The sequence below is a fragment of the Vespa mandarinia genome, chromosome 6, assembly GCF_050613455.1.
Source record: "Vespa mandarinia isolate Hongniang chromosome 6, ASM5061345v1, whole genome shotgun sequence".
NCBI lineage: Eukaryota > Metazoa > Arthropoda > Insecta > Hymenoptera > Vespidae > Vespa > Vespa mandarinia.
Window position 1 is genome coordinate 5429757 of NC_140815.1, and position 14255 is coordinate 5444011.

A 14255-nucleotide genomic window follows, 5' to 3' on the forward strand; every position below is an offset into this window, starting at 1 on the left:
ATTAAGATCATAAAGTAAATCATTATTGAATATTTTATTTGATCTATCTTATCAATTCAATTTTAAATAAATGAATCATTGTAGTAGATATATAAAATCTTTTGTTAGAATACACATACATCGTCAACATCCAAGATAACACAGATAAAAGCGTCCTCGAAACGATAAAGCATCTTCTTCTCGTTCTCTCTATCTCTCTTTTTATCTCTCTGTCTTCATCATTCTCTCTCTCTTTCTCTCTCTCTCTCTCTCATTTCCTCCGGCAATGAAATAATTCCTCGGAAGTTATGGGGGAAGAAAGACAAGCGAGAGGAGCGTTCGCCTGATCTCCGCTTTTATGCACCCTTTAGTTCCTTCCTCAAGCCTTTATCCCCGCTTTGTATGTTCTCTCTCTCTCTCTCTCTCTCTTTCTTTCTCTCTCTCTCTCTCTCTCTCTCTTTCTTTCTCTCCCTCTCTCTTTCTTTCTCTCCCTCTCTCTCTCTTTCCTTTGTCTGATTACTCTCATTAAGTGAATAATTCGCTACAGAAAGATACGAAAACTTGCATTTAAAAAAATGCAACCTCCTCGCATGTGTCGTATTCTCTTTCTGAAATTACATCTGTCAAACAAATTAACAAAACATCCATTAATTAATAATTCTTTTCCTACATGTAGAGAAAATAAATATCAGATATAGACGTAATATTGTTCATAAATCGACAAAATCAATGACGAAGAAAAGAACGAAAACCGATGATAGATTAAATGATAGATTGATGATAGATTAATGATAGATTAAAAATGTATAATTTAAAGTTAATAATATTATACTATTTTTAATCAGAAACTCATTCGTATCTCTTTCTGCATTGCAGAAGAGAAAAAAAAATTGTAGATAGCTGCTTCAAGACAAAAGTTTTTGGTATTAACTTTGAAACATATGGAAAATATACCAGAAATAGAGACCCATTGTAATAAATATACGCATTCATACTAGGTAGGATCACAACTCTGTAATATTAAAGTTGTAAAATTACGGTTTTGGCTAATTAAAAATGCACCACACGTAGCGCTTTCAGTGTTAAATTATTATTCGCCGTAAGAGAGTACGAGATTATAGACGAGGGTTTGTTAAATAATAAACTATTGAAAATGTTGTCGAAAGTAACGCTGTTTTTTTCTTTTATAAAATGGATTTGCTATCTATAAATCTACCAGATTATACTTTCTAATTGAAAATTTCAAAATCATATGGAATAGATGCGTATCTAATCACCATACATGGTTTATATAAAAACTAAAAAATAATTATTAGATCAGGCAATTTGTATTCTATTCGAATATATACAGGATGTGATAAAAATTTGTACTTTTAGATGTTTTAAAATATCATTTATTCTTTTTCAAAAATTTTCAATTTAATTATATCTTTTTATTTTTCGAAATTGTAAAATTACAACTAAGTTTATAGAATTCGATTGAAAGAAAATGATTATGACTATTCTGTATTATATCGAAATAATCAAACAAATCTTTGAATGACAAAAGCTTTGAATTTCAAAGAGATAGCTTTCCTGTCTTTACAGATAACAATGATGGCAATACGAAATGAAAATGTGAACACATACGTAATTAACAGTAGGAAGTCTTGCGCGCATCTCCATCGGATATAGCGGTGCCAATAAATTGGAGAAACAGACGGGGTCTAGATTGAGAGAGCGATGCCATCAGCAGCGACCTCAACGTCGATCGGCTGTTGTCGCGAGCAAATAAGACCTGTCGTTGTCCGTGATTGACGACGCTACAGAGTATGTCGATGTTTCTCCTGACTCGTCCTAGTATCCGATTAGATCGATTCCTAGATTAGACGGAAACACGGATTGTCTCTTTGATTCCGTCCAAATGATCCCGTTAACTTGGATTTGCTGTCACACATTCATCGTCTCTTTCTTCGTTCCTTTGAAACGTCAGTAACAAGGAATATCGATGAAAACATTATGAATTATTTACAATCTCAGATAACTTTGATATTAATTAATATGATTTCAACAGTTGTTTCCAATAGTTCCAAGCATTCAACATATAGAATATATATTAAAATGTTTCATTCGGTATTAATTATTCTCTTTCGTTCTTTCATTGTAGAGATACAAAACAAAACTTATAGTCAATTCTCTCTTTTTTTTTTTTTTACCGTCATCTAATCTATATAACTATTTCCTCTCTATAAAATATTGTTAACTATATTACTTCTGTATAATTGCGATAATAGATATTTATTTTATTGTCATTCTATAATAAACTTAAAATAAAAATAGATATTTATTTTATTGTCATTCTATAATAAACTTTTTTTATATTCTCGGAGAAACAAAAAAAGCATTCAACAATGAATTAATACATTATTCATAATCGAATGAATGATCTGAGAATCAATTATATTATAAATTACCATTCAAATAATAAAGTTGTAACATTCGTCTCAAGGTCAGTCAAAGATCCATATCCCATCTCTGTAATAGAGAAATTGGAAACTTCCCGAGATTCCATAACTTATCTCCCTTCGGGAAAGCTATTTTCGTCTCTCTCTCTCTCTCTCTCTCTCTCTCTCTCTCTCTCTCTCACTCTGCATCTATCTCTCACATATACACATCCATACAAACATATACTGTATGTCTCTCTCATTCCCCTTCTCTGTTTCTGTGCGACAGGTAAACCGAAACCGCAAGTCGTGTGGTCTCTCGGGCCGCAGAAAATCGATGCACCGACGGAGGTTCGAGAGACACAAGGGCCTGAAGGGGAAAGCAATGTCATAACGATAAGCAATGTGACAGTGAAAGGCCTCACGAGAAGTCATCATCATGCCAAATTGTCCTGTGAGGCAAGTAACACTCACTTGGCATCACCGCCCAAAACTACTGTCACCATAGAACTAAATAGTAAGTACTACGACTAAGTCAGTTTAGATTTATGTTGAATATCACCGAATCATTGAAATAGAAATAGAATGAAATGGGTAGATGAAAATGGTTCGTTCTCATAGAGAAAAGGGATGTTAAATCGTTTGCGAAATTGAAAAAAAAAAAAAAGGAAACGATTGTTCACCATTTTCGAACATTTAACGAGCTAATTTCGACAGAATATATTTGCCATAGGTATCTATATGTAGATATATCGATTGGAACAACAGCATATATCCCATCGTTTCACTTATGAGTTTTAATCGAATTCTCTTAATAAATTAGTTAGTTAATTGCTACAAGAAAAAGGCTTTCGCTCGTGTTAATTACAATGCTCGCTAACAATAGCTACCATACTATCGCGAATAATCAATTACTATTCCCTTGGATAGTATATTAAGAGTAAACTGATTTTAAGTGCAATCGAGTGCCACAGTTATCAATCCTATTCTTCGCTCAAAAGCGAATAAGTCAGTGACAGAATGCATATTTTATCGAACAATCCGATTTGTCGAACAGATTTTTTCGTTATCCTCAGGGCAATATTTAAATTCGTCGAGATAAAATTGAAACATTTTTCATCGATTACAGCAGGACATAGACAAGAGGAGAGGAAGAAGGAGAGGATTGGATAACGGAGGGTGGCTCGCGAAACGTAGTGGTACCGAGTCACGCGGCTCACCGTCGAAAAGCAATCGAACTCTCTGCGTCATTAATAACACAGCTTCCGATTCCACTCGAAATTTTCGAATCCCAACGATCCGTACGGTTCGCTGCTGAAGGAAATAGCCACGAAAGCATTCAATTAAGCTTTATGAAAAACGTGACAAAGGAGAAAGTATAATCGCTTTGCGGCCATTTTGTGTTTTACAGATATTTCGTACAGATATTATTATGTATTTATAATCTTTCCTTTCGTATTCTTAATTTAACATGAGAAAAATCTTACGTAAGGCGATAATTAAAACATATAAGAAAGAGATCAATGTTATCAACTTTATTTGGATTTAATGATAGATCAATAATATCTACATATTTATCATCGATAAATAGATCACGATTTATCATATTAATGATGAATATCGAAATTATAATTTACTCGTGTCATTGCTTATTCATATTTAGTTAACGTGAATGCTGTAGCTTTAACATTCACATATATGTATGTCGACGAACACAAATAGACTGGATATTTTAATTGAAATAGGACAAATTTTTGATTGCGGAAAAAAAAAACTTTTACTTTAATCCTTTACCACGCTCGTCTGCTATATTTTATTAGAACGCTCGAATACATTTTTCATTTGAATTTTCTAAGTAAATTGCAAGTGACAGCGATACAGCGTGCTCGTATTTTGAAAGTGGAAAATTACGGCAAACAAAAGCATTCGAGCGTGTAGAAGAACTCTTTGCACGTTGCACAAATCGCCATGATAAAATTCGTTCCGCGCTTACGTCTACGGATTATTTGATTGGTTCTCTCTTAAATCGCAGCTATGTACAAAGTCAGCCGATTCTTATTGGTTTTTTCTTTAATTTAATAAAAGTAATAATATGAAGAAACTTTTCATATTTTTCTTTTAGATTTAAAATTAATATTAATATTTTCGTAGAGAAGATGGAAAGACATAGAGAAGACGAATAATGTAAGAAGCGAAATGATAATATAATCAGAATATTTTCGAAAGTGATTAATATCAGTCAAGTCATCAGCACCTAAACATATTATTCACATTCTTCATTGGATATTTGATATAACAGTTATTTCAAATTTAAAGTCTAAAAATATTTGTTACATTTACCGTATATGAAATGCAAAAAATTGCGGATTCTAAATATGTTGAAAAAAAGAGTGTACATCCAAAATATATATGACAAATCGGACAACAATGAATCGAACAAAATAAATCTTTTATATTTTGCGAAATATGTGTAAATTAAAAAATAATTAAAAAATATTCTATTCTCCCTCCATTGTCTCGCTTCTTATTTATTATATGCATATATAATAAAACGAAGATGTAAAGATTGATTAAAAGAATGTCTCGTCTACAAACGAGACGCCTTATAAGCGTTAAATTATTATTCCTTTTTAAGTTTTTATTCTAAATAGAAAAGTCATACGAAAAAGAGAAAGTTCAGACGGATAAAAAGATTTCTTTTCTTCTTTTCGAACGACGTAAGAACTACAAACGAGTTCGCTTCTTGATCTTTTACTAATTGGAGCCGCACTCGGGTGAAGTACGCACCGAATAATCGGAATTATCCTTCGTCCAACTACTTGAAAGTTTAACGAGTTGGAGAATCTCGCGGTCGATACTTACTTTGTGTGGAAATTTGGACGCGCCGTAAAGACAATTTATTTACATCGTCACGTGAACGATCCCGACATTGCCATGCTATTTCCGTCGCTTTCCTTCTTGCATAAGTAAAATATTACCTACACACATACGCACATATAGTCAAACTAATTTACATTTTATATTCCTTCTATGAATTTAATATCAACGTAAATGGTGTCGAATGGTATTTTTGTATCGATATATGCCTTTTAAATGTTATTTGAAAATGAACAACTTTTGAAACAAGAGCTTTATCAAATTTTTAAATATGCAATATGAAATATGTCAAGAATTTAAAAGATAATGACAGTTTTTGTTTATAGAAACAGTAAAAAATAAAAAATTTTGTCCATAGGTATTTCCAGGAAACACATTTCTTTTTGTTTATTTTTTCATTTTTCTTTTTTTTTCTTTTTTGTTATTCGAGAAATAATAACTCGAATCTTTCTCGCGTCACGTTCCTTCGATATAAAAGATCCATTTCACAAAAGTGTTCAAGCTAGATTCAGAATCGATGGCAGATCGATTAGTAAGAAATTTAATGAACCTCTATCGTATCGTATGAACTCTGTACAAGTCTCATTAGTCTATCCCCAGTATCAAACGTTCATGAGTCTAGTAGATATTTAACAATGAACAGACAGTTCAATTGATCGCGTATAGCTGTATCGTAGATTATTACCGATAATTTACTGATTGATACGTATCGTCTCCAAGTATTCATTTTTTTTTTACTTCTCTTTTTCCACTCGATAAAACAGTTCTAATTACTTTTGCTCCATTTCGTAGGAGCAAAAGTGATTTCGACTCCGTTATCATTATTTCCCCTTGTTAAAAACACTGCGATTATATTAAGTAATGAAACTTTTCAAATTTAACTCGTAACTCGATTCGATTATCACTCTTAAATAGATCCTCTAATAATTTTTAATTACAAAAATATCTAATTATATAATTGTAACATTCCAAGCTCGAAATTTCAAGAAAATCAATTTTACTTTATTGCTTCAATTGCATATTCCATTGCACATTCAATTGCACATTCCAAATTAAAATTATTGCAAAATACGAAATAAAATAACTTAAAGATGACATACATATATCTATAAAGATTAATATCTTTAGTTCTTATTTTGCAATATCCTTTCATATGTTCTGCAATAATGATCTAAAAAATCATGACTAAATAATGCTATATTACTCTTTTCAAACGAATATACGTGTCTTTTAATTATTTCTTACTATTCCCATAATGATATCTCTTTATTGAATATATTTTAATTAAGAAAAACTTTTTATATAATTACATCATGTGTTTCTAAACGTATCTCTCATAGACCATCTCATAATCGGGAAAACGTATACATATATATTTTTGTATATATATTCGATGAAACCGTAACGTTACCAACCAAAGACTTTGGTCCTTGCCAAATTATGCGAATAATATCACTTAAGAACTACTACAATGAGACTTCAGGAATTTCACTTAAGCCGGAATGGTTCCGTAACATTCACTCGTTCTGAAAACAACCGATTTAAACTTGCAAACGAGCTATTTAACGCACTTCTCTTTTGTCTATTACAACTTTATAGTCTTTTCATTAAGTATCTATTGTATACACATGTAGATTATTTTCAATTGATACTTATATAGTAATACCTAAATGGGTTTCATTTATTGCCTGTAAAAAAAAAAAAAAAAATACTTAATGATTGCAATGTTAATTATCTTGTTTAAAAATTAAATTTATATTCTGTTTATAAATTTATTTTATTTATAATCGTATTTCATTTAAAAATTAAAAAGAAGTAAAATGTTAAATAAATGAAACTCTTTGTGTAAAAGTTTTGAAAAGAATATTTCTATATATAGAAATCAATTACTCACATATTCGAATTGGTTAACATCATTTATAAAATCTATAATTGAAAATCAACAACATAATCCTACGTCATTTTACGCTATTTATATAGCAGAACTCTATGATCCTCGATTGTAGACGTCCGAAAATTGTATACACAAAATTGTATACACATAATAGTGCCAATAGTAACAAATATTATTATAAAATAATTATTCTGCGTGAAATCAGCTTGAAACGTTTAGGATACACAAAAAACAATTAAATTTCTGAATAGATCGCATTCGTTATCAAACCATGAATGAAAAATAATTAGAAACGGACCGAATTTTATCATTTTCTTCTCCTATTGTTTATTTATATGAATGGAAAAGAAAAACAAGTAGAAAGAACCCCGTTCTCTTTCCCGTTCTCTTTTTCCGTAAATTACAAAACTTTTTAGCCTGTATGTCAAGAAACAAAGCATCGCAGCGCAAACGTTTCGAAATATGCTAAACTCGACACGGTCAGCGCTTGCATCGAAGGGACAGCTCCGACGAGCGCAAACTCGGCGAGACGACCATCCAAAAAGTTTTTCGGACGCGTCTGCTACTGACGTACTTTTCGCCAAGCTCGAGTACCGTTACGACTCTTCTTTCCGACAATGCGACACCGCGACACCGCTACAAAGCTTTCAAATCATATTTCGGTAAAAACTTCACTTTATCTACGATTATAGGGGAAAGGTGCAGTGACTGAAAGGGCTCAACGATCGTGAAATACTTTAATAAATTTAATAATTTTCAGTTGTTCGGTTAATAATATTATTTCAATCTTGACCAAAAATATTATTTCAATGTTGACCAAAAATATTATTAAACTTAATTGAAAAAAATTAGGATAAATCTTTCTTTACTTTTTTTTTTTTTTTTTTTTTTTAATGTTTCTACATTATTTCATTATAAAAATTATATTCATATAAATTATAAATATTATAAATATTATATAAATTCCTAAAAATTATAAATTCATAGAAATATTTACTTTTATATTTTAATTAATGTTCTCTAATTTGGAAAATAATATAGTTACATAGATCGTAGATCTTGAAATTGATTACTTTTCCAATGTGTTAAACTGACATTGCATCTTTGATGGCATAATCAATTTTTTCATTGGATTACAAAATTTTTATTTTTTAATTTCTTTTTGTTTCTTGCGATACATATAAAACTATATGCAACATATTTAATGATACGATAAGTATTATATTATATCGCTTGCATTATTTCATAGTAAATTTGTTTCATTCCTTGCATAGAGATAAAAATACAGGATGTAATTGAAGTTCGGCATCTTTACAATTTTACAAATGAAAACTTGAGAGGTACGAAAAGTTTATTGAATCTTATGGAAATTTTTAAATAAAAAAGAGTACGTACCACGTTTCTGGCGAAAAAGTTAAATCCGTGCCAAAGTTATAGGGAATAAAGGCGCGTCATGCGTGCAGCGGAAGTAACGAAGTTTTTAACGAGTCGAACAATGATGCGTGATTGGAAGGTCGGGCGTATGTACTGTCACAAGCACCAATATCGTTTTCAATAACGATTTACAAGTAGACTGTCCGTGGTGAATAAAGAGAAAGAAGAGGAGAGAGGGAGAGCGAAATAAAGAAAGGAAAAAAAGAAGAAAAAGGAAGAAAGAGACAACCAAAAAGTTTAATTAATACTTTGCTCGTTTTCTCCCCGCGCGAAACCTTGGACGGTGCAGAGCGCGTGCACTCACTGCCCTGACTGCCATCGAATTAATAACGAGTCGGGATTTCCCGACGTACCGGAAAGCATCTGCCGGGACTCGAAAGCCCATCCGTAAAACGTAATTTCGAGTTTAAATTACGGAAACGTTTTACGCGCTAAGTACCACCAAAAGGCAACCTTCTCTTTTCGGATAAGCAAAACTGATTTAATTGTACGCTACGTCACACGAATATCGGCGTCGGTGTTATTTTATTTTTTTTTTTTTTTTCGTTTTTCATCGGAGCGAAACCAATTCTCGAAAGTACATCGATTGACAAGCTTTCAGGTCAAAAATCTAACTCCTACGTTGTAAAAGTACAAATCGATTCAGGTTATTATTATATTTTTTTTTTTTACAGTGAAACCCTTGAAAGTGGAAATCTTGGAGAAGGACAAAACTCTTTCGGCAGGGAAAAAATACGAGGTCGAATGTCGAAGTACAGGTTCGAAACCAGTGGCGAATTTGACTTGGTGGAAGACTTCGAAACAGCTTAAAAAGATAGCAAAAAATGTGAGTAAGAACTCTTTTCTAATGTACATAAATTTATTTAACCCGCTTGCTTCCTTTATGGCAAATTTACAAATCGTTAATAATTTTCTCAAACTTATCCTTTCAATCTTCTTATTTCAATGAATACCGTATTGGTTTCTTTTTCTTTGCTTCTATACAAAAAGAAGATGGAAATAGATAAAAAGTCAAATAATATCACAAATGCAAAATAGGTCGTAGTTGGTTATCGGTCACGTTTAATAGATCGGCTTAGCGAATATCGTAGCATCCAATGGAATTGCTCGTTGAAAAATCGATATCCAGTCGGTGGTATAACGTACGAGCAAATGAAAAATAATGGTTGAAAGCGCGAGTGCACAGAGACTCAACATGGTGACGTAAGCGAAAAATAACGGTAGTAGAAGCACTGGACCGCGAACCCTATGCGTTAGATTGCGGTACGCCACTCTAAAACATGACCTTTCCGTCAATTGATTCTCACCTTTTATCTCCGAAAAAAAACATAAAGATTACCGAAGCTTGAAATAATAAAAATGACATGTCCATTGTCATAATCATAAATGTATAGAAAATATATTGAAAACACGACATCCACGGAAAGAAAGTCACAAATTATTAAGTTACTTAAAAGCATTTGTGAAAATATTCATTTTATAATTCCATAATTCGATATTTTTTAACATAGTCGCAATTGTAGCGTTATTTAGTTATGAAAAATATATCACGCAATTAACAGTCCCTAATTACACATTAACATCGATTAAAAGCTACAACCAAACCGATCATTTCAAATGATTTTTCTTTTCACCACCAATCGTACGAAATTTTATATACATTTTCTAATTTGTGAAATACTCATTATTTCATCACAGATAATCGAATTTATGCTCGCATATATAACAACTCTTTAAATGAAATGTAAAAGATTTTTAAGCGCGATTTCGAAAAATTTTTGATTCGATATCTTAAAAAATTTGAAAAATAATCTTCCATTGTGTCAGGAGCATAAGAAATTCTCTACAGTAGTATCTGAAAAAGGGGGCGAGAACGACGAGATATCAGTCGTAAAATTCTTCTCAAACTGGGTCCATCTTCCGGAAGCAGCTTTGCTCGTGGCGAGCCGCTTAAGCTTAAACCATCGAGCCAAGTGAACTTTCCTTACTTCACAACGAGCCAAATTACTTTGAAAGTTAAACAAAGATAAGCACGCTCGCCTACTCGACAACTAGGAGGTCTGTCCTTCGAAAGTGGAATTCTATTGAGGTTATAGACACGCGCACATGAAGGCAATGTTCCAGGAGTTGGTAATGGTTGATGATATGAACTGTTCCTATAAAGCGAAGATATTTTATAAATGAGCACTAATAGATTGGATTAAGGAAGAGACCAGCTTGTACCTTGAAACGATATAATATCTCAGTTGGTTCTAAAGTTTCTATTTGCATATTTCATTTAGCTCGACTTATTTCAACACGCCACCCGTGCCTTTCCTACATCTCGTTACTTTCTAGCAAAGTATTTCTCTTAAAAGGGAGAAGGAAGGTTACTACTCGTCGTCGTCGTCGTCGTCGTCGTCGTCGTCGTCGTCGTCGTCGTCGTCGTCGTCGTCGTCGCTGTCGTTGGGGGATGAAGCTCGCAGAATCGAGAGTGTAATGAGTACGACGACAAAAGGCTCCTCTGGCTTTTACACGATGATACTAAGAAGATTAGACGGGCGAGATATGATTTCAATAAAATTAATTCCTTTTTCGATATTGACGAAACGAACTAACGAATTTCTATCTAATACTTTTTTAATACATTATTCTTCACGTTCGTTCGATGTAAAATAAAAAAATAATTTTTATTTATCACAACCACTCTACTGCTCCAACGACACGTATTTCTTTGCATGAGTACTTTGCTCTTGCAAAAAAAAAAAAAAAGAAAAAGAAAAACAAAATGCGTATTAATCGCATCGATGACTTTGAAAGATTTTTTACGATATGAATTCTTGGCATCTCGAGTTTATCTTAAGATCCCAACTAATTCGTCGAATCGTTCGATCGCAGAACTAATTATTCTCCTTCACGTCGAAACTTGACGATCATTGGGAGTTCATTGACCTAGAATTCGCATAGCTAACGAAAAAGCACGAAAGCGCTTTCGTGCCTGGAAGGGATTACGCTCGAGAGCTTATTATGTTGGGTGACCCGTTTGCCTAATTATACGTTCGCACTACTCGTATCATACGAATAGCACTAAAGAACTATATTTGGAAACGAAATAGTGTCTATTTTTGTAAGTACAATATTTAAAGTTCTTAGAAATACTCTTCGAAACGATAAATAAATATACATTGGGATTGAAATATCGTGTTAATGGCTAATAGTTTAACGATAGTTTTCGTAAACACACGTTTATTTTCTTTTTATAATATTTTGTTGTGAAAACTCTCTGAATGCGATTAAATACTCCGATATAATATAATAGATTCGTAAGTCGAATATCCCCAAGCATTACAAGATATTTCGTTCGAACTATGTAGATAATAGAACATAACTCACTGATAACAGTTAATATATCATAAGCAATACTTCGAAATGAATTCATATTTCATTTTATTTCAGTTTCTGGTGATAATACGATCGATACACTTATTATTAAAAATAGATACACTTTAAAGATAAATATTGATTTATTTCTCATATAAATGAATAATTCCTTATCAATGAAAGTCATAATCAAAAATCTTTTCTAAAAGAAAGTTACTTTTAAATCAAACTGTTGATTATATAAGCATAAAGCTTTCGAATTATCTTTTTACATGCTGATAGTAATAAGCACTCCTAGAGATCATATCTGTAATATTGTATCGTAATAATATTATATTGTAAAACTCGTATTAGCCGATGGTTTTTTTCGATAGAGCACATTCATATATTACATTTTAGCAACTTAAGTTGCTTTTCAATTCAATTGTATAAGTTTTTGAAGGAGACGCGAACTTGAAAGATCCGAGGATGATCGAAATATGTCGTTGATATGGAAATATCCATACCTTTAGTGTTTGGAAAAAGGCGGATTTAGAAAAACGCTGAACAACGTCGGACGACTGCTAGACTGTCTATGGAAAAAAGTCCTTATACTTTGACCGATCGTCTTTGCGAGGAACGGACGAGATTCCTTACAAATCTACATTCATAAAAATACATTCTCTAAAGTCTTTGATCTCTTCTCCCTTGGGTACAGGAATAGGATGAAAGAGGTTCTGACGTGGTATTTTGCATGACAGGACGAGATTCGATCGAAACCTTTCGAATCGCCTTTGCGAATCTCAAAACCGATATGGACACTCACATTGATGGACCGCAAATAAAAGATACGACAAAACTAGTGCTTTCTGATGATCAGGTGGATTCAATTTACGTCAAATCAAATTTTTTCGTTTACAAAGTTTGCCATACGTTTTTCACTTTCTCTATCCTTTCATCATCAAAATCATTTTTCTCATAAAGAATCATGCTCTCTTATAAATATCGCTTCTTACAAGATACTTCTTTTTTCTTTTTTATAAATTTAAAATAAATAATTTTAAAACAAGTTATAGTGAATAAAAATAAATAGATAACAAATTATAATAGGCAATTATCTTAAAAAGAAGGTCTTTCATATTATCAAGATTAAAAGTTTATTACTGTGAAGTCGATATGAAAAGAAGAAAGTTCAAAAAGAAAACTTGGCCTTGATATCCAATAAGAATGTTGAAGGTAACTATGTGTTTCGTTAAAAGACGACGAAAGACGAAACATTGTAAAGAATTTATACTCTAATTAGAAGAATTTCAATCTCTTTAACTTATGGTATAACATCGAAGGAAGAAACAATCAGGCAATGCATTTAAACGCCTTCGTAGTCATTGACGAGACAACGAAAGGAGAACAAAATACCGTAGTCTATATATCACGATCAAACGTCGTCGCTCAGTAAAATAATTTTAGCAACAATAAGGTGTTCATTATATAAACCTAAAGGCTTTCGTAGGAATCATGAATGGAAGACTGAAATTTTCGGAAACTCAATTATTAATTTACGAGTGAGCAAACGTGCCTACATACCTACTATGTATATATCTCAACGGGTCGTAGTTCAATTGAGATAGAGAAGGGCGATAATTGACGATAAATTTATCTCTATAATATAACGACGTTCGACTCTCGAACTATCACGTAAATAATAAAGCTTTTAATACGTCATTTTATTCCCTTCCTCCCATTATTTCGATTCACCTTCGACAAATCTGTGCAGCGCTCATTAAACATCCTGTGCGTTAAATAAAGGCCCGATATTCGGAGAAAATATGAGAGCTTAATGATTTATGAGAATTTCAATGTACCAAAACTGCCGGTGCTGCTCGGATTAACTGTTTCATGCGAACGACAGACAGTTTGATAATAATTTATCGAGCTTACCCGTAAAATTGCCATCGAACCTGGAAGCATCTGGACTGATAGCGAAACCATTAATAATCGTCGTTGTTCATATAATGAAGTTTCGAAGAAGCGTTATCTCAAAATGAACTGAATTCGCAGCTTTTCACTCTTGTCCATAATTTTTCCTGGCACTGCGGGAGTTCTAAAAAAATTATTCTCCCTGTAAAACATATTATTAAAATAATTCGAAATATTCACTGTAATTACGTATTAAAGTTAAATAAAAAAAAAAAAAGAAAAATATAATTCATTGACATTTAAAATAATAAAATAATGGACCTTTTCTAAAAAAAAAAAACATTCACATCCGTAATATTTATAATAAGAATATGCATTGATGATAAAAGACA

At 32.2% G+C, this 14255-nt stretch overlaps 1 protein-coding gene across 3 annotated transcripts in view; it reads left to right on the forward strand.

Annotated features, from left to right (window-relative positions):
- Positions 1-14255, forward strand: part of LOC118440972 (MAM domain-containing glycosylphosphatidylinositol anchor protein 1) — a 125577-nt gene that overhangs the window by 68506 nt on the left and 42816 nt on the right. For all 3 annotated transcript variants that reach the window (XM_035864755.2, XM_085657674.1, XM_035864754.2), the window contains exons 6-7: positions 2692-2919; positions 9282-9433. In XM_035864755.2, coding sequence (XP_035720648.1) covers positions 2692-2919; positions 9282-9433 — 380 coding nt within the window. The remainder of the gene's footprint in view (positions 1-2691; positions 2920-9281; positions 9434-14255) is intronic.